This window comes from Hyperolius riggenbachi, chromosome 3, assembly GCF_040937935.1.
Source record: "Hyperolius riggenbachi isolate aHypRig1 chromosome 3, aHypRig1.pri, whole genome shotgun sequence".
Lineage (NCBI taxonomy): Eukaryota > Metazoa > Chordata > Amphibia > Anura > Hyperoliidae > Hyperolius > Hyperolius riggenbachi.
In genome coordinates, this window is record NC_090648.1 from 213,013,928 (window position 1) to 213,040,231 (window position 26,304).

The following is a 26,304-nucleotide window of genomic DNA, read 5'->3' on the forward strand; positions in this document are numbered from 1 at the left end:
GCCAGGCAGCGCTTAGGGGTGGATCAGGATTCCCTCCGACGTCCGTGACGCCATGGCGACGGGGGAAGCCCTGCAAAAAATCCCGTTCTGAACGGGATTTCCTGCTTACTCTGATTGCCGGAGCCCTGGGCTCGCTACAGGATTCATTTTTTTTCTCCTGTCCTGCGCCGCCTTCTTGCTGTTAGAATTGGAACGCCAAGGGGGTTAACACCCCCCCCCCTCCCCCCAAAAAAAATCATGTTAGCACAGTACAGATGCCCCATAAAAGGGTTAGGCTACTTCCACACTATTTACTAAGACCATGCTTGAGATAATGAGGCAAATGAAAGTTCACCATACACTGGTCAGTATATTCACTGAAGAAGCTTGCCTTATTAACATGTAGTGACAAGTTTTCACAGTGAGAGCTGATCAAAGTCAGGAAATCATCTTCTGTTTAAAATAACTTTTCAGTACTGTGCAATTGAAAAAGTACCAAACAGTAGCTGAAAAAAGTTAGGAGGAAAAAAAGGGAATTGGATAAGGCCCTGAGAGTGTTATCTTATCACTCCAGTCAAAGTGTACCTGAGATGGGGCCATAACAGAAAAACGTACATACCTGGGGCATCCTCCAGCCCCCTTCGGCCTGACCGCTGTCATGCCATCCTCTTCTGACTGCCTGTTCACCCGCAACTGGCCCCAGAAAATCTTCCAGTAGGGGCCAGTTTGGCACATGCGCAGACTGCCACGTGTGCTGCCATTCTGCGCCTGCGCAGTGGTACAGCGCAGACGCAGAACGCTCCAGGCAACGTGAACGTGGCCGGGCAGCGCAAGTGCGGTTGGCCCCGGACCGGAGAACTTTCCAAGGCCAATGGCAGGAGAATGGGCAGTCAGAAGAGGATCGCGTGAGAGCGATCAGGCCGTAGGGGGCTGGAGGATATCCCAGGTATATATATATATTTTATTGCTGTGGCCCCATCTCAGGTTCCCTTTAAGTTATAATTTCTAGTTCTTTTTACATGCAGTAGATAGGGATTGGGGAGCACACACAAGGAGAATGTAGCTCTGCCCCTTCTGCTGCCTCCTTTAACAGGAAGCTTACACCAACAAGGATCTTGTGTATGGTAGCCAGGGAAGGGGAGAGAGCGATTGTGTGGGTGTGTGTATACATATGCTTGATGCATTTTCCTTCCTCCCACAGTGTTCCCACTGTGCATATTTATCTGTATACGTTCTGCGTAAAATAAAGCAGACAGCCCAGAATCCTCCATTTTAAAGTGACATCTCTAATAACACTACACTTAATGCTAAGTACACACAGATTTTCTGGCAGATTTCGGAAATCAGATCAGATATGTTGAAAATAATCAATCTGACAGTAAATCTGCCAGAAAATCTCAGTGTGTGTACCTAGCATAACAACTGTTGTGGCCAGGTGATGAATTCTCTCAGACTTCAGTGTTAACTCTTGTTTTACTCTGTGATCAGACATTTCTCTTAATTTAATCCTTTACTTAAGGCTTCACTGGTTAAAGTAACCACTACATGACCACAGGCTTACACGCCCCCTAGTGACCAAGCCTCTCCTGGGGACAGGTTAGTGACAGAGCTGTCCCGTGTACAGCGCTGCTGTAGATCGCAGTACTGTACAAATGAATCAACTGGTCTTTTTCCAGTTCAGAGCCTGCCAGCTCTGATCATGGATGGCAGGCTATTTGCGGCAGTGTCCATGCAGGGAACGTGCGTCCGCACGAGCGCTCGTTCCTTGCTAATCTCGCTCATTGCGAGATGACGCAATTCTGCATTAGGGGTTCCTGGCGAGCCACTCTGCAGCCGCAATCCTGCATTAAATTTCTATTCTATGGAAACAGCGCTCAACAACCCACATAAAAAGATTCCACATTAAAAAGTCCACAACACCCTCAGTAGGTGTTATCCACAAGTATCCAATAGATAGTCCAACCAATAAATCTTCATATACAGTTCATAGCAGTAATGATATATTCTCACCGGAACAATAGGCCAACCACTAACTATTAGCAATCACGTTTTTGGACCATGCCAGCAAACGAACTCCTCCACTGATATAGAAATCCTCAGACGTGTGTATACATATGAAAAAGAGACACAGCAATAGTGTGATACCGTTACAGAGCATACACTTTCCAGCACCAACCAGTGCTCCCACTCCACTCATGGGTCACCCTAAAGTGCCTCCACCAGCTATGCACTCAAGCCTCTCACCAGATAATATGGCCGACCCTTCACAGACCAGCAGCTTTAGCTTGTTGTGATGCCTTTCTCTTGTGTCAGCAAAGAAATGATCTAGGGCTCAAACAGGTGTACCATAGCGTAATTCCATTTAATAAAACATAGTAAAAAAAGCAAGTGCACTTACAGACATCCAATTAAAATGCGCATATAAAACAATCCTCGAGGTGATCCAGCGTCTGACCGGCTCCTACAGCGCCGCCCGACTAGTTTCGTCACTTGGACTCATCAGGAGCTTAGCCAATAGGAGCCTGCAGACGCTTTTAAACAGTTTCCACATCACATGATCATATGATTCAGTGAGCGCCATTCGCCAGAGCTCTTTGGCTCGTTTCAAACCTCGCTGTCTATTGGCTCTACTTTGTGTGTTATCAGGGACTGCATTACCCATCTTTCCCTAGGGTCAGCTCTATTCCAGACTCTCCAATTGGGTGGTTAGAGTCACAAGCCCCTCAGGGCTCCTCCCCTACAAATTCCGCCTCAATTATCCGGAATTCCGTAATGCCTATCAAAACGGACTACAAGTAGCAGCATATTGAACGGAATTCCGCATACCAAAACGGAATTCCGCATTCAAAAAACGGAATTCCGCATACAAAACGAACCTTCCAATGTTACTATACATTTCCGCCCCCAGACCTCCGGAATTCCGTTTCCCCCTTTATTTTAGGACTAGCGATCCGGAATTCCGCATCTTAACCGGGCAAAGACCTCAATAGACTGGGATCATGGGTCAAATCCGCAGCAAAGCCTCCCAATTTGGGGAAAACTACATCAAAAGGCTACCCAGCTGCCATAAGAAAGGGAAATTTGCCCTACATTTGCCTCTGTTACTAGGCGCTCACTTCCACATATGTAACAATCCTACATTACAATTTAACCCCTTTATATCCATAATGCCCCAACCCCTTAATTAACATATTCGCCAATTCCAATAACTAAATTGAATACAGTGTCACCGTCACATTTGTATCCCCCTTACATTATTTATATATACGGCTCCATTCAATCATCAGCTATATGACAATTCAGATCAAATTCAACGTTCAATCCACCCGGCTGCATTGTTTTAAGGTCATAAATCCATTTTATTTCCATCTTAGATATCTCCCTAATTTTGTGACAGCCCCTCCACCTTGTCGTTAATTTTTGTACCCCACAAAATTTCAACAATTTAGGGTCCTTCCCATGCTGCTCAAAAAAATGTTTAGAAACACTGTGTCCTTTATATCCTCTACTAATGTTCCCAATATGTTCCCCAATTCATTTGTGTAAAGCTCTTTTCGTACGCCCCACATACTGCAGCCCGCACGGGCACCATAACAGGTATACCACGTGTGTGCTGCAGCAGTGGATAAACTCTCTAATTTTCTGCACTTTTCCAGTTTGAAATGAGCCAACTTCTTTTATTTTTATCCCCTGTGCTCTTTCACATGCATAGCATTGATGACATGGAAAAAATCCCACATTTCCCCACATATCTGTCCTGTTCTTAACCCCAGGTGCATCCACATATGTTTTGACTAGTTGCTGCTGTAGATTCCTTGCCCGTCTATAAATAAACTTCGGTTTCTCTGGGATTACTCTGCCCAAAATTGGGTCAATCTGTAGCAACCCCCAATGTTTCTTATATATTTTTTCTACTTCTCTATGTTGTGAATTATACCCCATCATTACTGCATATTCAAAGGCACTGGATTTGTTCTCCCTCCCCATGTCGTTTTGTAGCAATGTGTCTCTCTGCTGGTACATTATTTGATTGGATAGTCTCTCAAGTTGTTGGCGATTATAACCTTTCTCACTAAACCTATCTATAAGCACTTCAGCCTGTATAAGGTAATCAACATCAGAGCTGCAATTCTGCCGTATCCTACTCAACTGTCCCTTTGGAATATTTCGCATTCAATTTGGGTGATGACAGCTTTGGATTGGGATGTATGAATTTCTATCTGTTTTCTTAAAAAACGTTTTTGTCCCCAAGCAACCTGCCTTATTCATAACTACCACATCGAGGAAATCAATTTCCTCTTTATTACACTTCATAGTCAGCTCAATGCCCAGCTCATTTGCATTTAACCATTGTATAGAACGTTTTAATTTTTGTTCACTCCGCCCCCAGATCCAAAACAGGTCGTCAATAAAACGTTTCCTATTTCTAACTTTATTACTTTCTTGTGCTGACAATATGTTTCTCTCCCATTGGTCCATAAATATGTTGGCGACGCTGGGTGCAAATTTTGCCCCCATGGCGCAGCCAACACACTGTACATAGAACCCTCCCCCATACCAAAAGTAAATATGTGTTAAACAAAATTCCAATAATTGTAAAATAAACAAAATTTGATCTTCCTTTAATTCATTCCTCTCCCTAAATGCCTTTCCTACATTTTCCAGTGCCTTGTCATGAGGAATGATGGTGTACAGCGCCGTAACATCCGCCGTTACTAATAATTCACCTTGTTTCATTTCCAACCCATTAATACTTTGTAGAAAATATTTCGTGTCCTTCAGTAAGCAGGGCAAGGTTCTAACAACAGGTTGCAAAAATCTATCAATGTATTCGCCTAATCTTTGGTTCAATGAACCTATACCGCTGATAATAGGCCGCCCAGGGGGATTCGTCTGATTTTTATGGATTTTGGGATTTATGTACATCACTGGGATGTACATAATTACTTTTGGTATGGGGGAGGGTTCTATGTACAGTGTGTTGGCTGCGCCATGGGGGCAAAATTTGCACCCAGCGTCGCCAACATATTTATGGACCAATGGGAGAGAAACATATCATCAGCACAAGAAAGTAATAAAGTTAGAAATTGGAAACGTTTTATTGACGACCTGTTTTGGATCTGGGAGGGGAGTGAACAAAAATTAAAACGTTATATACAATGGTTAAATGCAAATGAGCTGGGCATTGAGCTGACTATGAAGTGTAATAAAGAGGAAATTGATTTCCTCGATGTGGTAGTTATGAATAAGGCAGGTTGCTTGGGGACAAAAACGTTTTTTAAGAAAACAGATAGAAATTCATGCATCCCAATCCAAAGCTGACATCACCCAAATTGAATGCGAAATATTCCAAAGGGACAGTTGAGTAGGATACGGCAGAATTGCAGCTCTGATGTTGATTACCTTATACAGGCTGAAGTGCTTATAGATAGGTTTAGTGAGAAAGGTTATAATCGCCAACAACTTGAGAGACTATCCAATCAAATAATGTACCAGCAGAGAGACACATTGCTACAAAACGACATGGGGAGGGAGAACAAATCCAGTGCCTTTGAATATGCAGTAATGATGGGGTATAATTCACAACATAGAGAAGTAGAAAAAATATATAAGAAACATTGGGGGTTGCTACAGATTGACCCAATTTTGGGCAGAGTAATCCCAGAGAAACCGAAGTTTATTTATAGACGGGCAAGGAATCTACAGCAGCAACTAGTCAAAACATATGTGGATGCACCTGGGGTTAAGAACAGGACAGATATGTGGGGAAATGTGGGATGTTTTCCATGTCATCAATGCTATGCATGTGAAAGAGCACAGGGGATAAAAATAAAAGAAGTTGGCTCATTTCAAACTGGAAAAGTGCAGAAAATTAGAGAGTTTATCCACTGCTGCAGCACACACGTGGTATACCTGTTATGGTGCCCGTGCGGGCTGCAGTATGTGGGGCGTACGAAAAGAGCTTTACACAAATGAATTGGGGAACATATTGGGAACATTAGTAGAGGATATAAAGGACACAGTGTTTCTAAACATTTTTTTGAGCAGCATGGGAAGGACCCTAAATTGTTGAAATTTTGTGGGGTACAAAAATTAACGACAAGGTGGAGGGGCTGTCACAAAATTAGGGAGATATCTAAGATGGAAATAAAATGGATTTATGACCTTAAAACAATGCAGCCGGGTGGATTGAACGTTGAATTTGATCTGAATTGTCATATAGCTGATGATTGAATGGAGCCGTATATATAAATAATGTAAGGGGGATACAAATGTGACGGTGACACTGTATTCAATTTAGTTATTGGAATTGGCGAATATGTTAATTAAGGGGTTGGGGCATTATGGATATAAAGGGGTTAAATTGTAATGTAGGATTGTTACATATGTGGAAGTGAGCGCCTAGTAACAGAGGCAAATGTAGGGCAAATTTCCCTTTCTTATGGCAGCTGGGTAGCCTTTTGATGTAGTTTTCCCCAAATTGGGAGGCTTTGCTGCGGATTGGACCCATGGTCCCAGTCTATTGAGGTCTTTGCCCGGTTAAGATGCGGAATTCCGGATCGCTAGTCCTAAAATAAAGGGGGATGCGGAATTCCGGAGGTCTGGGGGCGGAAATGTATAGTAACATTGGAAGGTTCGTTTTGTATGCGGAATTCCGTTTTTTGAATGCGGAATTCCGTTTTGGAATGCGGAATTCCGTTCAATATGCTGCTACTTGTAGTCCGTTTTGATAGGCATTACGGAATTCCGGATAATTGAGGCGGAATTTGGAGGGGAGGAGCCCTGAGGGGCTTGTGACTAACCACCCAATTGGAGAGTCTGGAATAGAGCTGACCCTAGGGAAAGATGGGTAATGCAGTCCCTGATAACACACAAAGTAGAGCCAATAGGCAGCGAGGTTTGAAACGAGCCAAAGAGCTCTGGCGAATGGCGCTCACTGAATCATATGATCATGTGATGTGGAAACTGTTTAAAAGCGTCTGCAGGCTCCTATTGGCTAAGCTCCTGATGAGTTCAAGTGACGAAACTAGTCGGGCGGCGCTGTAGGAGCCGGTCAGACGCTGGATCACCTCGAGGATTGTTTTATATGCGCATTTTAAGTGGATGTCTGTAAGTGCACTTGCTTTTTTTACTATGTTTTATTAAATGGAATTACGCGATGGTACACCTGTTTGAGCCCTAGATCATTTCTTTGCTGACACAAGAGAAAGGCATCACAACAAGCTAAAGCTGCTGGTCTGTGAAGGGTCGGCCATATTATCTGGTGAGAGGCTTGAGTGCATAGCTGGTGGAGGCACTTTAGGGTGACCCGTGAGTGGAGTGGGAGCACTGGTTGGTGCTGGAAAGTGTATGCTCTGTAACGGTCTCACACTATTGCTGTGTCTCTTTTTCATATGTATACACACGTCTGAGGATTTCTATATCAGTGGAGGAGTTCGTTTGCTGGCATGGTCCAAAAACGTGATTGCTAATAGTTAGTGGTTGGCCTATTGTTCCGGTGAGAATATATCATTACTGCTATGAACTGTATATGAAGATTTATTGGTTGGACTATCTATTGGATTCCTGTGGATCACACCTACTGAGGGTGTTGTGGACTTTTTAATGTGGAATCTTTTTATGTGGGTTGTTGAGCGCTGTTTCCATAGAATAGAAATTTTGTACAAAGTGTGACACACACAATTGAGAAATAGCGATCCGACCAGACAGAGATTTATCAATAATTAGAACATCTATTGAGGAGCGCACTGATCAAATATAGAGCAATCCTGCATTAGGCGGTTGCAGGGTGGTTAAGGAGTGAATGCTTAAAGAGAACCAGAGATGAAGCAACCTCATGTATTTTACCTTATAAATCAGTGGGAACATGACAGTAAACACCTAATCTGCTCTTTGTTACATTGTTCTCTGTTTAATTTGCCTGTTATCACCTCTAAGATAAGAATCCCGACTAAGCAGTCGGTCTGGCTTTGCTACAGAATAATTATAGCTGAGACTGTGTTCTTTGCTGTCTTCAAGTCCAAGCCTGCCCCCTGCTGGCTTTGCTCAGGAATCATTATAGCTGAGTCATTATAGCAAAGCCAGAATCAATGCTCAGTCCGGGATTCTTATCTCAGCTAGATAACAGACACTTTTAGCAGTGAGGATGGAACAGAGAGCATGGTAAATGTTTTCTCTAATGTTCCCACTGATTTCTATGGTAAAATACACAAGGGTGCTTCGTCTCTGGTTCACTTTAACATAAGGAATAAATCCTTAACAAGGATGCAGGTGAAACTTACAAAATTAGAACATCACGCAAAAGTATATTTATTTCAGTAATTCAACTTAAAAGGTGATACTAATATTAGTAACTGATTTTATAAAGGGGTTGTTTGAATAGGCACAGTACGTTAATTATTGATTACCTCATTTTGAGCAATTAAAGTATAGAATTTTTTTTGCAGTATATCCCATTTGTATTCATTTTTCTTAAATGAAATAGGAACCCTTTGTAGGCGTTTTAGATTAATTAGCTGGTTAGAGTCTGACACTTTGAGCCTAGAACATTGAACATGTTCACAATATTCTAATGGCCTGACATTTTGATTTTGGGGTTTTCATAAGCTTGCAAGCCCTAATCATCAAAATTATAACAAAGGCTTGAAATATCTTGCTTTGCATGTAATGAGTCTATTTCATATATTAGTTTCACCTTTTGATTTGAACTACTATAATAAATGGACTTTTGCATGATATTCTAATTTTTCAAGTTTCACCTGTAGAATCCTTAACTTAAAGATCGCATGAGGTTAATTTCTTATATGAATCCTAAATGATTTATCACCATGATGATAAGTGTAAAAACTTCTCATAATCCTAATTAAATTAACCTTTTCACAGCCCTGCTCAAGTTGTCTCATTTTAGACAACTTGTGGCAGAACAGCGTGGGCTGGTTAAACTCAACTGCCTATTGCAGCCATTCAGAGTGGGCGGCAGGAAGCTGTCATAGTTACTTGTCCAGACGTCTGGATCGGTTTTCTTCTCCTTTCCTCCACCTGCAGCGGTGCTGCATTCCCAACATCCTCCTCTGGGTTCTGATCATGATATGATGTGATCAGGGGCCCAGAGGATGGTGTCAGCATTACAGTGCCACTCAGTGGTGGAAGAAACATTTCCACCACCTTGTGGAACTGTAATGTTGACACCGTCCTCTAACACCGATCACGTCATATGTGATCGGAACGGAGAAGACATGTTGGGGGATTGCAGTGGTGCCACGGGTGGAGGAGAGAGAAATTAAACCAGCCTTCCAGACAGGTAACTATGACAGCTCTCTGCTGCTCTGCTAGACTGGGGAAGGCACACTACCCCAGTGGCAGGAAAATTGTGGCCCTGTAGCCACATAGTTTTATCGGCTAAAAGGTTAAAGACAGGAAATAAGCTTAGTGCGTTAATAGCCACTATCCATTGGTTTGCAGGTCCAGAAGTATAGGATTGCAACTATGATGGAAAGTCACATCACATAATCACATCACATAATTTCAATGTGAACCAACACATACAGTGCAACATAGGGTCTATAGACTTGTGCTTGCACCACACCCAGAACCGCATAGTAGAAGTGAGGAAAGAATAGGCTGCAGAGTCATGGCTGTTGGTGGGTAATGTGATTGGAATGAGGAAAAAACAGGCTGCAGAGTCATCGCTGCTGGTTAGTGATGAGATTTAAGAGAATAGGCTGCAGAGTCATGACTGCCAATGATTTATGTAATGTATATGGATTGAGAAGATAAAGTGTAGAGAAACCGAGAGCCCAATATAGTGTAGTATGTTAAGCATAAATGAAGTAAAGGTTATCGTGAGAAAATTATACTCACAAACATGGGTTACCACACAGGCAACCACTGTATAGGCAGGTGAGGAGATTAGACCTGTCCTCACTCAGGGATAAGAAGTCGCTCTCTGTAGATGCGAAAGGGGGTAGATCACCCCTCCACCAGGGGTGGACACGGTATAGCAGTAGGAGAACAGAGGCGCCAGCAGGATAAAAGTGGATAAAAACTTTAAAATTTGCTGGGAGGAAGCGGTGGACTTACCTCCATAAAGCAGACACGAAAGACTGTCTGAATAGTAGTCACATTTATTACTTAGTACCCCAAAACAGTGCAATGCGTTTCGCAGGCCCAGGCCGCTTCATCAGGCAATAAAAATGGGGACAAGACAGAATTTCAGCAATAGCAGGTGTAGCGCCTCAGTACTGACTGACTGAGGCGCTACACCTGCTATTGCTGAAATTCTGTCTTGTCCCCATTTTTACTGCCTGATGAAGCGGGCTGGGCCTGCGAAACGCGTTGCACTGTTTTAGGGTACTAAGTAATAAATGTGACTACTATTCAGACAGTCTTTCGTGTCTGCTTTATGGAGGTAAGTCCACCGCTTCCTCCCAGCAAATTTTAAAGTTTTTATCCACTTTTATCCTGCTGGCGCCTCTGTTCTCCTACTGCTATGGATTGAGAAGAGAATAGGCTGCAAAGTCATGGCTGCTGGTGAGTAATATAATGTGATGGGCCTGTGGAAAAAAAGGCTGCAGAGGTATGGCTGCCAATGAGTAATGTAAGGATGTTCGGGTCACAAAGTTCTAGTAACTAGTGATGTGTCACGGCCAGTTACTGCTCCTGCATGCAGCTTACCTCAAATATTTTTTTAATGGGTGTTTTTACTCTTGCTGCTGGAAACTGGGAACGACCCTTTACTTTCTAATGACAGTCAGTAGAGACTGTTCAAACGGATTAGGATAGATCAAGTAGCTAAGCATTTACAGCAGGTCTATGCATGCAGTTTAGCAAGTCTGATTAATTGTTGTTATACCTGTAATCTATTATGAATAACAAGCAATTATCAATTAAGTAGTGACAAAATACAGCCCTTAAGGTAAGTGTTTATGCTGTGTAAGTGCCTGTCTATTCATTCTAAGTATGCTAAAGGATATACAGGACAGTCTGATTCATTGTGTAGTTTGTGACATATTAAGCTTGATGCAGAATTAATGTTTTGTAAACAGCCAAAAATAAATACAAGTACACACAAACAAGTGCTTCATTTGGTAAAAGCCAAATCCTTCCAACAACTTAACAGTGAACATGGCAGACAACTGGTAAAGCTATACAACAGATTTGTCTTTGTAACAACAGCTTAATATGCAATAAAAAAATAAAAGGAACATTCTTTGCTGTGTAAGAATCATGCTCCTCAGCTATAAGGATTGAGCTGCCATGTGCAGGACCAACTGACAAAACAACAGTTGTATTCCTCAGAATTCCACTAAAAGTAATAATATCCTTCTTGAGATCAGGAATCTGTTGCTGGTAAATACAGTAAATGCCACAGCGGTCAAAAAGGAGAATTATGGCAGTTTTGTACCCATATTTTTAAGGCAGCCTCTTGAAGTGTTGTCAAACAGCTACAAGTCAGCTGGTCGTATCACCCAGCATGGAATGTAAAGGGATAACAAATTTGCAGCCAAAAGGTGAATGATAGGTTATGCCCACCTCCCTGAACACCTTTTGAGGTATGCCAATGTCACACAAATAGACCCTCCCTGCTTGCTCGCCAAGAGCCAATGGGAGTCCCAACTCTAGGGACCATTTGGCGTGGATGCCTTGCCCTTGGTCATTCACAGGTGGGTCAATGCTTAGCACGGGGGCTCGGTTTTGGTTGGCCCACTCCGCAGCTGCTCTGTACCAAGGCTGGTCACGCAAAAAGGCATTTTCATGGCAGTCCAGACAGTTAATGACCAAATCCACAGGACAAATTGGCAGATCTGAGTAAAAGAAAACAGTTAAATACATTTAGAATTAAATAACTGCAATGATTTTGAACAAACAAATACACTTTTCAGAACGGTTAGGCTGGGTTCACAGTGGGGCATTGCACTGTGCTCCCTGTATAATAGGAACGGAACACAACAGAAGGAAAACATTGGGCTTCATGTTACAGCCACGTTGCAACGCACTGCATGCCATACCGCAATGCAACTGCTGCACTGTGAACGTGGCATAGGTGGTGCATTGCAGTACGGTAAGGTGCGTTAAAAAAAAACAAAACAAAAACAAAACAAAAAAAAAAAAAGCAAGCCGCTACACTGCACTGCACCAATGTGAATAAGGTCTTCACATCTTTTTAATGCGAATACAAAACATTAGATTGAATAGATGTTTATGTAAATACAATTTATCTTACAACTGTGAAAAGCTTGCTATGGCAACTAAATTGTATGATAATGCTAGAGTATAGCTTGCACAGACAACATGCAATTAAATAACCTTATTTCCCAGATCGCATGTGTGATTCTGATCTTAGAGTGCTTTGTTATTGGTTCACCACAAGATGGCAGCAAAACAACGGCTTTCTGGTTATGGTACTGACATTTTTCCTGTACTAAATTGAATACTAAATTTAAAGGAACACCGTCGATTAACATGCTTTTTCAATTGAGATAGGAATGGTTTGGGAAGTGCTGCTAAGTACGGGTGTATACATTTGAATTCTTATCTCTTTGTTTACTGTTATCAAATTCCTTTCACACTTCAGTGATGGCCATAATCTGATGGACTACATCATGAAGGGAAGGGAATACCCTTGCATTGCATCTGTTAACCCTGTGTGTGAGAGAAAGCTCACAGAGCTCTGTGCAGAAAGCTGAGGAAATATATGTTATGTGCAACATAAACATTTGTAATAGTGTAATGTGTGAAACCTGATACCAGAGCCATTGCATATAACTCTGCTTCAATATTACACTGTTCTTAGCATGTCACACTACAGATTCACCTATGCAAATGAAAAATTCCAAATGTAGCTAAAATCTACACACAATAAATTACAGCTTTTGCCTCTGATATTGAACAGAAAAAGTAGGAAAAGGTTAACACAGCTACTTAGACATTATTTGTACATTGTCATTTTAGAACAATTGATACTGTTCCTTTAACTTAACTGTTGGTGGATCTAACCTAAAGGACACCTGAACTCTGATAGGAAATATGGTAGCCTCCTTATCCCTCTAACAATACTAAGTTGCCTGACAGTGCTGCTGATCACTTTGGCTGTAGTAGTATCTGAATCACACGCCTGGAACAAGCAAGTGACCAATCTAGTCAAACTACATACATACATACATACATACATACATACAAACATACAAACATACATATCTGATCTCTATGCTTGTTCAGGGTCTAGGCTCTTTGCTAAAAGTACTGGAGGCAGAGGATCAGCAGGACAGCCAGACAACTGGTATTGTTTCTAAGGAAATATTATTAGATATCTTAGTAGTGGGAAGCCTCTGGATAGTCCAGAGGCATCCCATATCTTACACCCCACAGTTTCAGCGCTGGGTCCCTTTCTGTACCTTTTCGGCAAGCGCCACTGTGGACATGTGTCCATACTGCACACGCGCGAATACAGTATGCACAAGGCTTTTTTTTCTCCATGCATAAGTGCCTTTGTTCTACTGGGCCTGTACAGACAGCACTCACACATATGCAGTACGACCACGCCCATCCACGGCAGCACTCACACCCAGCAGAAGCCGGAGGACCCGGTGCTGAAACAGCATGGTGTAAAAACGTATGGGAAACCTCTGCACTACCCATAGGCCTCCCACCAAGGCTGTATCTTTTATTTATAGAAATGATCTGTCAAGACAGAATGATTGGGATTGCCATTTATGACTTAAAATGTTTAATGATGCAAGTGCTGAGACTATCACCATCCACTACAAATCTGAATAATATATACAGTATATCAGACCTCGTAGAGGTAGCAATGCAATGGATTGCTGTGAGTTTCTGTCTAAGGGCCAGCGCACACCAAAAAGCGGATCTGCAAACGCTAGCGATTTTTGAAGCAGTTTTCCTGAGCTATTCTAGGCATGTTTAGCGCAATTTTCTAAACATGCCTAGCGTTTTTTGAAGCATTTTTGTGTAGCCGATTTATATTTTGTTACAGTAAAGCTGTAACTGAAAAGCTTCTGTAATAAAATCTCTTGGAAAACCGCTCTGATCTAGCGGTTTTCCACTATCCTATACTTAACATTGAGGCAAAAACGCCTCAGAAATCTAAAAAAAATGCTGCAGACCCCGAGTTTGCGTTTGTGGAAAAATACGAACCGCTCTGGTGTGCACCAGCCCATTGACTAACATTAGCCAAGTGGTTTTTTACCCCCAAGCTTTTTAGAAAACGCTCAGAACCGCTCTTGTTGTGCACCACCCCTAAGTGAGAGGACCTGTCTGCCTGTGGTCAGTGTGATGCAACTAAGGCCTGGAACCCACTAGGAGCGCTTTTCTGAGCGCTTTGTGATTTGAAAAGCTCTTGCTAATGTAATGCCATGGGTGTGATCCCACTGGAGCGATGTGATTTTATAAAAAAATAAAATAAAACCCATAGCACTACATTACCAAAAGCTTTTTCATATGATTAGCGCTTAGAAAAGGCTGCTAGTGAGTTTGAGCTCTTATTCTGACTTGCATGCATATTCAATGTAAACCATATGCAGCTTAGAAATACAATAAAAACAAAAAACAAAACAGGAACTGCATTTGTTTCTAAGCTACACGCATTTTGAATTTAATTTGCATGCAAATTAGAATTCTAAGCATCTCATTGACCATCCCCCTAGTCATGATTTGTAGGGCTGATCATAGAAATTGAATTCTAGAATGGGCCCCTTGCCATTTCCCAAAGCAGATATACTTTCCTACCAAAAGTCCCCAAATCCGGTGTTTAGGGACTCCACCATTCATGTAGATTCCCAGTCTCCACTGTAGTTATGAGAATAGCTATGGATGGTGCCTTTTCATTAAGCCACATTCCCACTTCCATAGAGGGAGTCAGCATCAGTGCTACCTAAACCATTCTCAACATTTATGGAACTCTCTTCAGAAGAGCATGCAAGTGGCTGCTGTAGCTCTCTCTCTCTCTCTCTCTCTCTCTCTCTCTCTCTCTCTCTCTGCAACTGTCAACAATGTAAGAGGGTGTAAATGGCTGCATGTATTTATATCTCCAGCAAAAGAAACAAACCAAGTCAATCTACAATCAAGTACTCAATTACAAGACAGGAGCAACTCAATATGTGGCATGTCACCATCCAAAGGCACTGCAGGAGGTTGGGCTAATGATCTGACACACAGCCCACCTCTAGAAGATGCTGGGAACCAGGGCAGAGGTCCTCCCATAACATTATTGCAGGACTGTTCAGTAGGGATACAGGTGAATATGAAGGGAGGGTATGTTTAACTGTTGGCGATGCAGGGCTGAAGTGTATAGCCATGAAAATTCATCTCATCTGTTTTATGGATAGTGCTCAAATATCCTAAAATTGTACTCCCCTTTCTTTGGAAATCTTCCTCTTACCTGATCTGGGATTCTGAGGCTGTTCCTAATAAATTTAGAACATACTGTAAGGCCCAGTGCACACCAAAACCGCTAGCAGATCCACAAAACGCTAGCGGTTTTTGGTGCGGATTGCAGAGATTTGGCCCAGTGCACACCGAGCTTATTTGGGTGCGATCCGCCGGCTGAATCCGCCTGTAAATCCGCTTGGCTATTGTATTTCAATGGACTGGTGCACACCGGCGGTTTGAGGTTTTTAGCAAACCACAAACAAACCTCAAACCGCCTGTGTGCATCAGCCCATTGAAATACAATAGCCAAGCGGATCGAATTCAAATCCGCTGGGTGTGCACTTGGCCTTAATCCACAAATTCAGCACAGGTAGATCAGATCGTCAAGGCAATCTATTTGAAATGTGTTTTGGAAGGAGCGCCCGTATTGTCTACTACTGTGGCCAATAAAACAGCTGCCTTGCTGGGGAGGGGAAAAAAAGTTTTGTTTTGACAGGCTTTTCTTGGCACAGTGGCAGGAAGACAGGTGGCAGTGGTCATTGGATTGGCCATTTTGTTATAATGGCCTTGCTACTGCCCTGTGAACATTGCTAAAAAGAGCAAAACAGCAATACAAACTGCATGCATTACTGATGAGGGGGTACTATTTAAAGGGTACTTGTAACCTTTAAAAACAAAAAGGAAAAAAATGCTTAGCTCAGTACAGAGAAGCATCTGGATGGTCCTTAAGCTTCCCTGGTCTCCCTATGTCCCTCCTGTGCTGTGACCCTCGTAACAATTGTCTCATTTACATAGTGCATTGCATAGGCATTCACTTTGTGTCTAGTGTCAATGCACATTGCTTACGTTATTGAACATTTTATTATTATTACTATCATACTCAATTTTTACTTGACTTCGTAAGCTGAAAAATCATTATTGTTCTTGGCAAGGCATTGTACTTACAATTTTCACTTGGTATTATTTTCTATTTGGATTTAATTGCATTCTTACTTATTAATTGTATTAATATATTTATTACCATAGTATTGTAATGGAAAAGAGTTAAAAGGAATAGGAAGAGAAAAATACACCTGGACCACGCTGAACAGACGACACCCCACAGACGCTGCACCTACCAATCCAAGCTCCAGTACACCCTCATCACTAAGGCAACCCCATCCCGCACCATCAACAGGTCTTGTAAATCACCATCCAGGCACTCTGAATTATGTCAATTTGTGATGCAGTCTCGACTAGAAAGGTCTTTTAGAAGGACAAAGCCTTATTTACTGCTGTAATCCATGATCCATACATATGGACATCCTTGCAATTCCACAGGGGGAATTGCCCATTTTGCAAAATCACAGAATACTATAATCAGTAACTTGTGATATTTAGAGATGTGGTTCAGTTAGAATTAGACTCAAGATGACCAATTTAGAAGTAGAGATGGTCAATGAAATGCTAATAGTTTGAGTTTGCATGCAAATATAATGCAAACGTTTTGTAGCGTCAAACTGGGCCAATCAAATTAACTTTCTGTTGATTCAGAAGTGATAATGTACATAGGATATCCTGTATAAATTATTGTAAATTTCTCTACACATTAAAAAAAGTGTGCTGTGTTGTCAAAACAAGCTATGAAATGAGTCACTTTTAGGCTGGTTTCACAGTGGGATGTTACAGGCGCACGTTAGAGCAGCCTGTAACGCACCCCACCGCACAGCAATGAAAAATCAATGGGCTGTTGACAGTGCCCACGTTGCGTTACTTAGTAACGCTGAGCCATAAGACAACGTACTGCATGCAGTACATTATAAGCGGCAGAGCCGCGTTAGACTGCTTGCACATGCTCAGTAACGTTGGGGAGGAGCGGAGAGCGGCCAGGCACATGGCTAATTAATATTCACTGCACTCAGTGACGTGCAGTGTTTACTTCCTGGAGCAGCTGCTCTGTGCGGCGATTGGCCGGGCGGGACCACGTGATGCCGCATGCGTCCAAGAGTACGCATCACGGACGCCAGAGTGAGCTGCACAACGCGGCTCACTCTGATGTCCACAGCAGAGAGCACCAGGCGTTGCGTTAGGGGCACGTTATGCGAGCATAACATCCCCTAAAACGCAACGTCCTGGTGTGAAACCAGCCTTAGGCAATCTTATGCTGGGAATACACCATACATTTTTTTCAGCAGATAGATGGTCCAATAGATAATTTCCGACATGTCCGACATTTCTGATCAATTTCTCACAGAAGTGAATGGAAATTGATAAGATAAGAAAATTGATTGGAAAATCGATCAAAAATAAGATCAGACAGTAATCGACAAAAAATCTCATTGTGTATTCCCAGCATTAACATCAATGTAGTATGAAGGCTTGTGTAAACTGTCTATTCATATCATGTGTAATCTGGCTGAACATGAGGTTACACAGTGGGCAAGACTGTGAATCCAAGAGCAGCCTGTGACCAGTTTAACAATAAAATAATCTGCTACTTAATACTATTGAATAAAGGAGTATTCCCGTGCTTTCATATACAGCAGGTCTTCTGAAAATGGACACCATCAGCTGCTACTTATTAACAGGTAATGGCAGGAAATGATTTGCCAGTCACCTTTCAGTTAACAGTTCATCTGGTCACCATTCACCTACAAGCTCATTTATCTGATAATCATTAGCTGCTTGCATGCAAAGTGTTGCCGTGAGAGTTCTTCATTTACAATCTAACACTGAAATGACAACTTGGGCATAATTGGTTGTCACGAACACCACATTCCAATCCCTTTGTACTAGCTGTTAAAATAAGTAAACATTTTGAGATAGATGCAATAGAATTTTGCATAGTCTTTAAAAAGAACCAGCCACATTTATACAGTCTCCATTTATAAATCAATAATAATAATTCTGAACTACACCTAACGTTTTACCAGGCAGGAATTTAAGCTTTAAAGTGGACCTGAACTCTTGCACAGGACAGAAGGAAAACAGAGAAATTCACCCTGTATGTATTTAGACAGTTTAGCCTGTTTAATTCCCCCTCATGTGTGTCTAATCACAAGTTGTAATTTGACTTCTCCCCTGTGTCACATGACTGTCATTGGCAGAGATGGCAGATAAGCTCAGTTGAAAGCACAGGCTGTTAAAGAGACACTGAAGCGAAAAAAAAAAAAATATGATATAATGAATTGGTTGTGTACTATGAATAATTACTAGAAGATTAGCAGCAAAGAAAATATTCTCATACTTTTATTTTCAGGTATATAGTGTTTTTTCTAACATTGCATTATTCTATAACATGTGCAGATTACACAACACTCAGCATTCAAAATGATTCTTTCAGAGCAGTCTGTGAAGTAATGACATCTCCTCTGGCAGAGGAAAAGTAAATAGTCCAGGAACAGTTGAGATAATAAAAGTCAGATAACAGCCCTCTCCACGACTAACTTAGTCGGAGAGCTTAAAGGGAAGGTTCAGGGAAACCTTTAAAAAAATAAAAATCCATATCCACTTACCTGGGGCTTCCTCCAGCCCGTGGCAGGCAGGAGGTGCCCTCGCCGCCGCTCCAGAGGCTTCCGGTCGTCTTCGGTGGCCGACCCGACCTGGCCAGGCCGGCTGCCAGGTCGGGCTCTTCTGCGCTCCAAGGACGGGCTCTTCTGCGTCCCACGTGGGCGCGCTGACGTCATCGGACATCCTCCGGGCTTTACTGCGCAGGCGCAGAACTACTGCGCCTGCGCAGTACAGCCCGGAGGACGTCTGATGACGTCAGCGCGCCCGCGTGGGACGCAGAAGAGCCCGTCCTTGGAGCGCAGAAGAGCCCGACCTGGCAGCCGGCCTGGCCAGGTCGGGTCGGCCACCGAAGACGACCGGAAGCCTCTGGAGCGGCGGCGAGGGCACCTCCTGCCTGCCACGGGCTGGAGGAAGCCCCAGGTAAGTGGATATGGATTTTTATTTTTTTAAAGGTTTCCCTGAACCTTCCCTTTAATGGCTTGTTTGCATAGAGATAACAACTGGAGTTTCTCAACTCTTCCTGTACTGGAAACAATTAGACTGATGTATCTGACCTTAATGTTTTATTTCTTAGCTGTGCTACACATACAAATCATAATATCATTTTTTTTCCGCTTCAGTGTCTCTTTAACAATATGTCTGATTCCATGAATCGGGAAGTAGAAACAGTGCAGATTTATTTTAAGATTGGTATTAGCTGTTACAAAGAAATGTTTTTTGTTTAAATGTTATTATGCTGTTCAGGGGCGTAACTAGGCCCCACCGGGCCCCCCTGCAGAAATTTCAGAGCGGGCCCCCCCCTCTCCCGTTTTGTGGGGGCTGGAGGGGTGGCAGCATGAGGGGAAAGCCTTGGCCACAGTCGTCAGGGAGAGGGGAAGTTCCCATCCCCCTCTCCCTCACCTCGGGGCTCTCCCCTCCAGCTAGTTATAGTGTCGGCAGCGGCGGGCAGATACATACCTTCTTCCGTGCGTTCCACCGCATACTCCTCACTCTAGCGGCTGACGTCACTTCCGGAACTGACGTCAGCCGCTAGAGCGAGGAGTATGCGGTGGAACGCATGGAAGATATGTATCTGCCCGCTGCTGCCCACACTGTAACTAGCTGGAGGGGAGAGCCCCGAGGTGAGGGAGAGGGGGGGGGGAACTTCCCCTCTCCCCGCCGACTGTGGCCAAGGCTTTCCCCTCATGCTGCCACCCCTCCAGCCCCAACCAAACGGCCCGGGGGGGGGGCGCCTATTGTTACGCCAGTGATGCTGTTGTGTATCCTTTAGAGCCTAGGTTCTCAACGTGTGGTACGCGTACCCCAGGGGGTACTTCTGATGGTTCCAGGGGGTACTTGGGCATAATATACTTAAACAAGAATAACAAATTTAGAGTTTTAGAAAATGATAAATCTTATTTAAACACCATCAAATTAGTATTTTAGCTGATTAAAAACAATAGTAAATGCTTGGAAATTGTTTAGTACCAATTATCATGTACTAAGATTAAATATACATTTGTCAAGGGGTACTTGTGATAATATTTGCTATGCTAGAGGGTACTTGGTTAGTACAGGGTTTTAAAAGGGGTATATACCAATAAAATGTTGAGAAACAAGAGCAGAGAGGACTTCTGAGTTCAGGTCCGCTTTAACCATTGCTCATCCACAGTTTTGAGCTTTGCATAGGCTTTGTGAATGTCGATTTGGGTCAGATGGGGGGAGAACTCCAAAACATCCAAAACACAAGGGCCTATTCCCGCTCCCGACACAGGAGTCAATGAGAACTAAAAATTGGTAAGATACTTACCTAAGGAGAGGGAAGGCTCTGGGTCCTACAGAGCCTACCCGCTTTGGAAGTCTTTTCGGGAGCCGAGAGCTCCCGAAGACAGGCAGCTCTGTACTGACTTTGCATGAGCCTGCTCTTGCAGGCGCAGTATGGAGCCGCTCATCTTTAGGAGCACTCGGGCTCCTGAAGACTTCAAAGGCCTCCATTGCTGGCGGAAAGCAGCATTACTGCTACCGGGGAAGCTAGCGTTAGAACGCAGGGCCCATGAGAGGAGCGGGAATGCTCTATAGGACACAGAGCCTTTCCTGTCCATAGGCAAGTATCTGGCGGATTTTATTTTTTTATTTTAAGTTCCCATTCACTTCAAAATCATTCGGCTGCATCCAAATCGTGTGCTGCCAAAGAGAAAAAAACTGGTGCCAGCTGCATTTTTCGCAGAACAAACCGGAATACGGCACCCCAGTAGAAACCAGCCCTTCAATGTTTCTATTATACTGACTGAGCATTGTCCTTGGTATTTGGATCACCTCCCTTTTGACAATGGCCAAGGACCACTGTAGCAAAAAATGCTGATATTGTGCGAACACCACCCAACCAAAAGATTCTGATCTTTCAGACTGGATTCTCTTGGTCAGAAAGAGCTCCCATTCAATGAACAGAAATCTTTCTTTCTTACAGAAGACAGTGAGCTAAAATGGCAGAGCAAAATATCATGTCTATGTACTGTATATCTTTTTTGTGTGCAAATGTTAAGACATGTTTACTTACTGTGCAAGGGGGGCAGGTGGAGCACATTGGACCCATTTGTAACTGGGCAGGGGCAGGTTGAGTACACTATTAAAAAAATATATATACTCTATGTCTAATTAGCATGTACAGCACTGCGATCTACAGCAGCCCTGTACTGGGGACAGCCATGTGACACGGCTGTCCCCTACAGAAGCAGGGAAGTGATCGGCTGTCATAGGCTGAAGCCTATGACAGCCGATCACCAACAGATAGCTCTCTTTGTGGGGACAAAGGGGGGAAATCACTTGTGTGCTAAAGCAGAGCTCCATCTTAGGGTTGCTAGAAGGTGTTAGCTGTGACACAATTATAAATGTGATATGGCAGCCTAGATGTGGAAACAAGTCTAGCCACATGATGCAAGAAAATTAACACTAACCTTTTACATTTGACACTTGTTTTCCTTCAGTCCGACAGAACAGATTCAGTTCACTTGTAACCGGATCCAACATCTTTACAAAATTGGGCAAGAAAAGAACAACATCTACATCATGGTTGGCCAAGTGTCGGCCACAGCTTATGCCCTGAGCTCCTTTGATATGAGGCCCACAAAGAAGTGCCACAGTAGGTCGCTGGTGTATGTTTTTAGGATTTAACCTGGAAGAATAACAATGTAATTTAGATTATTACACATTACACATAATAAGAGCATCCAGTATACAGCACTAACATCTGGCAACAATTTATAAAGAGGATAAACAATACACGACTCCTCCTCCAAAAAAGGTTGGGTCAATAGTAGCCTATGGTTTGAACACTAAACATTTAACTCATTTCATTGTGGCATGAAATCCTGAATGTTAACACTAATATCCCCACTTCACACAATCCTTTGGTCTGCCAGGGCCTGGTTGCCAACTTCTCCCTATCCATAATACTAGGATTCCTGAATGTATGTGAGAAGAAATAAAATAAAAATACACACACATAATAAACATGATAACAAAAGATGACATTATGTAGAGGGGTGAATTTGTGCATCCACAGCATTATTGTATTCCCCTGCTCGTTAGTATAGAGCAACAATGTAATTTGGGAAAAATCAGATTGGCCTCAATTCACTAAGGGCAGTTCAGTAAAATAATTACACTATTTTCCCAAATTCACTAAGATTTCCCGCATGTGGTAGAAGTTCGGTAATATACCGAAAATACATGCTTCAATTCACTAAGCCCCACTCAGTAAGTCTCACGAGCTGTGGAGTATCAGACAGGAAGCTGTAAATCTTCCCACAAGTGTCTGCATGAGCCATTGCTTTTTCTGTCCAGTGCATCCCCAGGCATTCCATTAGATGTGCATACATGCTAACTAAAGGGCGTTCTTCTGTGTACCAGTATATAGATATGCACATCTAAAGGGATACAGAAAAGCCTTTTTAAATGTCTTGTATTCCTGCTCTGTCCTATTCAAGTCCCGCCCGCTAATGCAGCAGATCAAATTGGGTGAGAAGCAGGGCTGTGTGGCTCTCCCTATTTGCTGTCTGTCACTCCCTATTGACTGCTATATCTGTCAACTTTTACCGCATGGAGATTTTAAGTTACCGGCTGGTCAGAGCTGGAGATAAATACCGGTATTTTAATAACACTCACACTTAACCCTGTTCTCACATGAGCCCCCCCCTCTACCGATGCCTTATCCTAACCGATCCACAACCCCCCACCACAAAAATTGCCAATATTTACACCCAACCCTAACCCACTGTCACAGGAGACCTCCCTCCACTGATGCCCGCCTGTAACTACTCCCCTCGATACAGTTAGCATCTATAAAGGTGGCCATACACTGGTCGATTTGCCATCAGATTCGACCAACAGATAGATCCCTCTCTGATCGAATCTGATCAGAGAGGGATCCGTATGGCTGCCTTACTGCAAACAGATTGTGAACCGATTTCAGCCTGAAACCATTCACAATCTGTGGTGGTGCTGCCGCCGCTCCCCCCCCCCCATCCCGCATACATTACCTGCTCCGCCGGCGCAACTCCCCAGGTCTCTGCTGTCTTCTTCTCCACTCTGGTCTGGTCTCCGGCATGCTTCACTTCTTCCTGCCCGGCAGGAAGTTTAAACAGTAGAGCACCCTATACTGTTTAAACTTCCTGCCGGGCAGGAAGAAGTGAAGCATGCCGGAGACCAGACCAGAGCGTAATGTATACCCGCTGTATTGCGGCGGTCGTCAGGCATTCGAACGCCGCTATCGACGCACTTCCGACCCGCCGGCGATCGAGAAAAATCTTCTGCACGGACGGATCGACGGGAATCGATGGGAACGATCGATTTTGGACGGAAATCGATCGTTCTGTCAGCGGTGTGCCCAGCGATTTCACAGCAGACTCGATCACTGTGATCGAATCGGCCGTATATCGGCGGGAAAATCGTTAGGTGTATGGGCCCCTTAACCACTTCACAACTGAGGGGTTTTACCCCTTCAGCATCCAAGCAATTTTCACCTTTCAGCTCCTTCCATTCATTTGCCAATAACTTTATCTCTACTTATCAGAAAGAAATGTGTTAAATGTGTTTTTTTTATCACTAATTAGGCTTACTTTGGGTGGTAAATTATGCCAAGAATTATTTTATTCTAAATGTTTTTTAATGGACAAATAAGAAAAAAATTGGAAAAAAATCCTTATTTTTCAGTTTTCGGCCATTATCATTTTTAAATAATGCATGCTACCATAATTAAAATCCACGTAATTTATGTGCCCATTTGTACTGGTTATTACACCATTTAAATGATGTCCCTATCACAATGTCTTGCACCAATATTTTATTAGGAAATAAAGATGCATTTTTTTTTCAGTTTTGCATCCATCATTAATAAAAAGCCCATAATTTATAAAGTAACAGTATTATAGCCTCTTGACATACATATTAAAGTTCAGTCCCTAAGAAAACTATTTATGCATTTTTTATAATTGTAAATTTATTTCATTGTATTTTTTTACAAAAAAAATAAATGTTGGTAACTATTGGGGAGTGTGGGAGGTAAGGGGTTAATTTAAAATGTAAAAACAGGTCTTTGCATTTAAAAAAAATACTTTTAGATGTAGTTTTACTATTTGGCCACAAGATGGCCTCAGTTTTTTTTTATACGTCCTGTAAGCAAAATATGTATGCTTACAGGAAGTGTACTGAAGATGGGAAACTTTTATTTATTAGAATGATCGTGCAGCTTCTCATAAAAGGCGCCGATAATTGCTACGGGGACTTAGATCAATGATTAGGAATTGCTTTCCCATTCATTGATCTCCTGGTGGGCAGATGGCAACATGAACGAGCGCACAAATAAGCGGGAGCGCTTACAGCAGTGGTAGCAGCGGGAGTACGTATATTTACTCCCCTGGGCGGTTAGATGAAGTCTGCAGGGGAGTAGATATACTGTACTGGAGCTGTGAAGTGGTTAAGTGGCAATTTGATTGAAAAAAAAAAATAGTGGCTGTTGAGTGCCCCCATACAAAATTCCCAGCTACGGATTTTGTATAGTGGTAACTCCAGCACCCACTATTTTTCGGATGTCCAAATTACCACTTATAGTCACTAATCACGGCTATTACCATGGGCACCTATGGTGGCAGCCAAAATACCGTGGTGTCTCGCATGCCCAAATTACCCGATTTATTTTACCCATCCCTGCCTATGCTGTGGTATAAATCCACACCTTCCCGTTGCTGCAGAAGTGTACAGAGCAGTGAGGGGATTTGTCACTCTGTGTGCAGAGATAGGAGTATGGCTGAGAATCTCTATCGAGCTCCAGTTGGCATCAGGAACACGAGTCAGATACAACCAAGGTGTGACAGATGAGATTAAGACACTATACTTAAGTACCCTCGTCGCGATTTTGCCGCCGACCGAAAATCGAGTGGTCATTTCCACAATATCGCAACGTGGGTACATGGACGCAACCACGTAACGTCTCTTAGTGTTGCGTGTATTCGTGCGCACCCGCCAACAGGAAGAGTCATCTCTGACGACCATCGTCAAGGGGACGTCGCAGGACCCGTCGAGTGGTGAGTACACAGCGTGGTGCCATCTTCTGTTTTGTTCAACTTGTCAATGCAGATATACTTTAATTTAAAGATACAACAGGAACTATTTATTGATTGAAGATAAAATTAATAAATACTGTACTAGCAGCACCAATCTTGAATTGTATAATGTAGAAGAAGCCAATTCTTCTGTACAGCAGATAGTTATGTCCCTACACACAGTACATACATAAAGCTGTCACACAGTGCACACAATAGACAGTTACACGGCGGAGAAGGCATTTCACAGGCATTGTAACTTCTGTATTTATGTTACCACACAGTTAATGACCATTGTAGTGTTAACTCCTGGGAGATTCTGGTGTGTTTCATGCAGCAGTAATGATATCCGGTTTATTCATTCTGAAGAGCAACCCACACCTAGTAATTTATCTGTGCTTGTTTATACACACGCAAGGTTTGCAAAGCACGACATTACTAAATTGGTTTGCAGTCTGCAGACATCTGCAGAACTGGTATTACTAGTACGGTGTGAGAGCAGGAAGACAAGGGAGCAGAAGATCGGCATTGCGTGTGAAAAGAACATTCCAGGCACACTCATATCACTTTAACAGTGGGAAATTGAGGCCTGGCTGTATAACTGGCTTCATACTTTTTCTCTTATCTCGCACGCACTATGGCCTGGCTCCCAGTTTAAAAAGCAGAGCTTATGACACACTTAAAAGATATAGAGGGTAAGCTATAGGTTTTCTGTGAACTGCTGCAGATCTCTTGCCTGTCACCAAGTTATGATTGAGTAAGCAACCACATGCAACAGCTTAACTAAATGTACCTGTTATCAGTGAAAGACAGCTTACAAAGTTTACATTAGATTGTAAGCTCGCAAGGGCAGGGTCATCCTCCCAATGTT

The 26,304-nt window shown here is 42.9% G+C and overlaps 1 protein-coding gene across 3 annotated transcripts in view; it reads right to left on the bottom strand.

Annotated features, from left to right (window-relative positions):
- Positions 1 to 11,041: 11,041 nt before the first annotated feature.
- Positions 11,042 to 26,304, bottom strand: part of EDC3 (enhancer of mRNA decapping 3) — a 71,469-nt gene continuing 56,206 nt past the window's right edge. For all 3 annotated transcript variants that reach the window (XM_068275677.1, XM_068275676.1, XM_068275675.1), the window contains 2 exons: positions 21,789 to 22,006; positions 11,042 to 11,783 (listed from right to left, as the gene is read on the bottom strand). In XM_068275677.1, the coding sequence (XP_068131778.1) occupies positions 11,431 to 11,783; positions 21,789 to 22,006 (571 nt within the window). In that variant the 3' untranslated portion in view covers positions 11,042 to 11,430. The remainder of the gene's footprint in view (positions 11,784 to 21,788; positions 22,007 to 26,304) is intronic.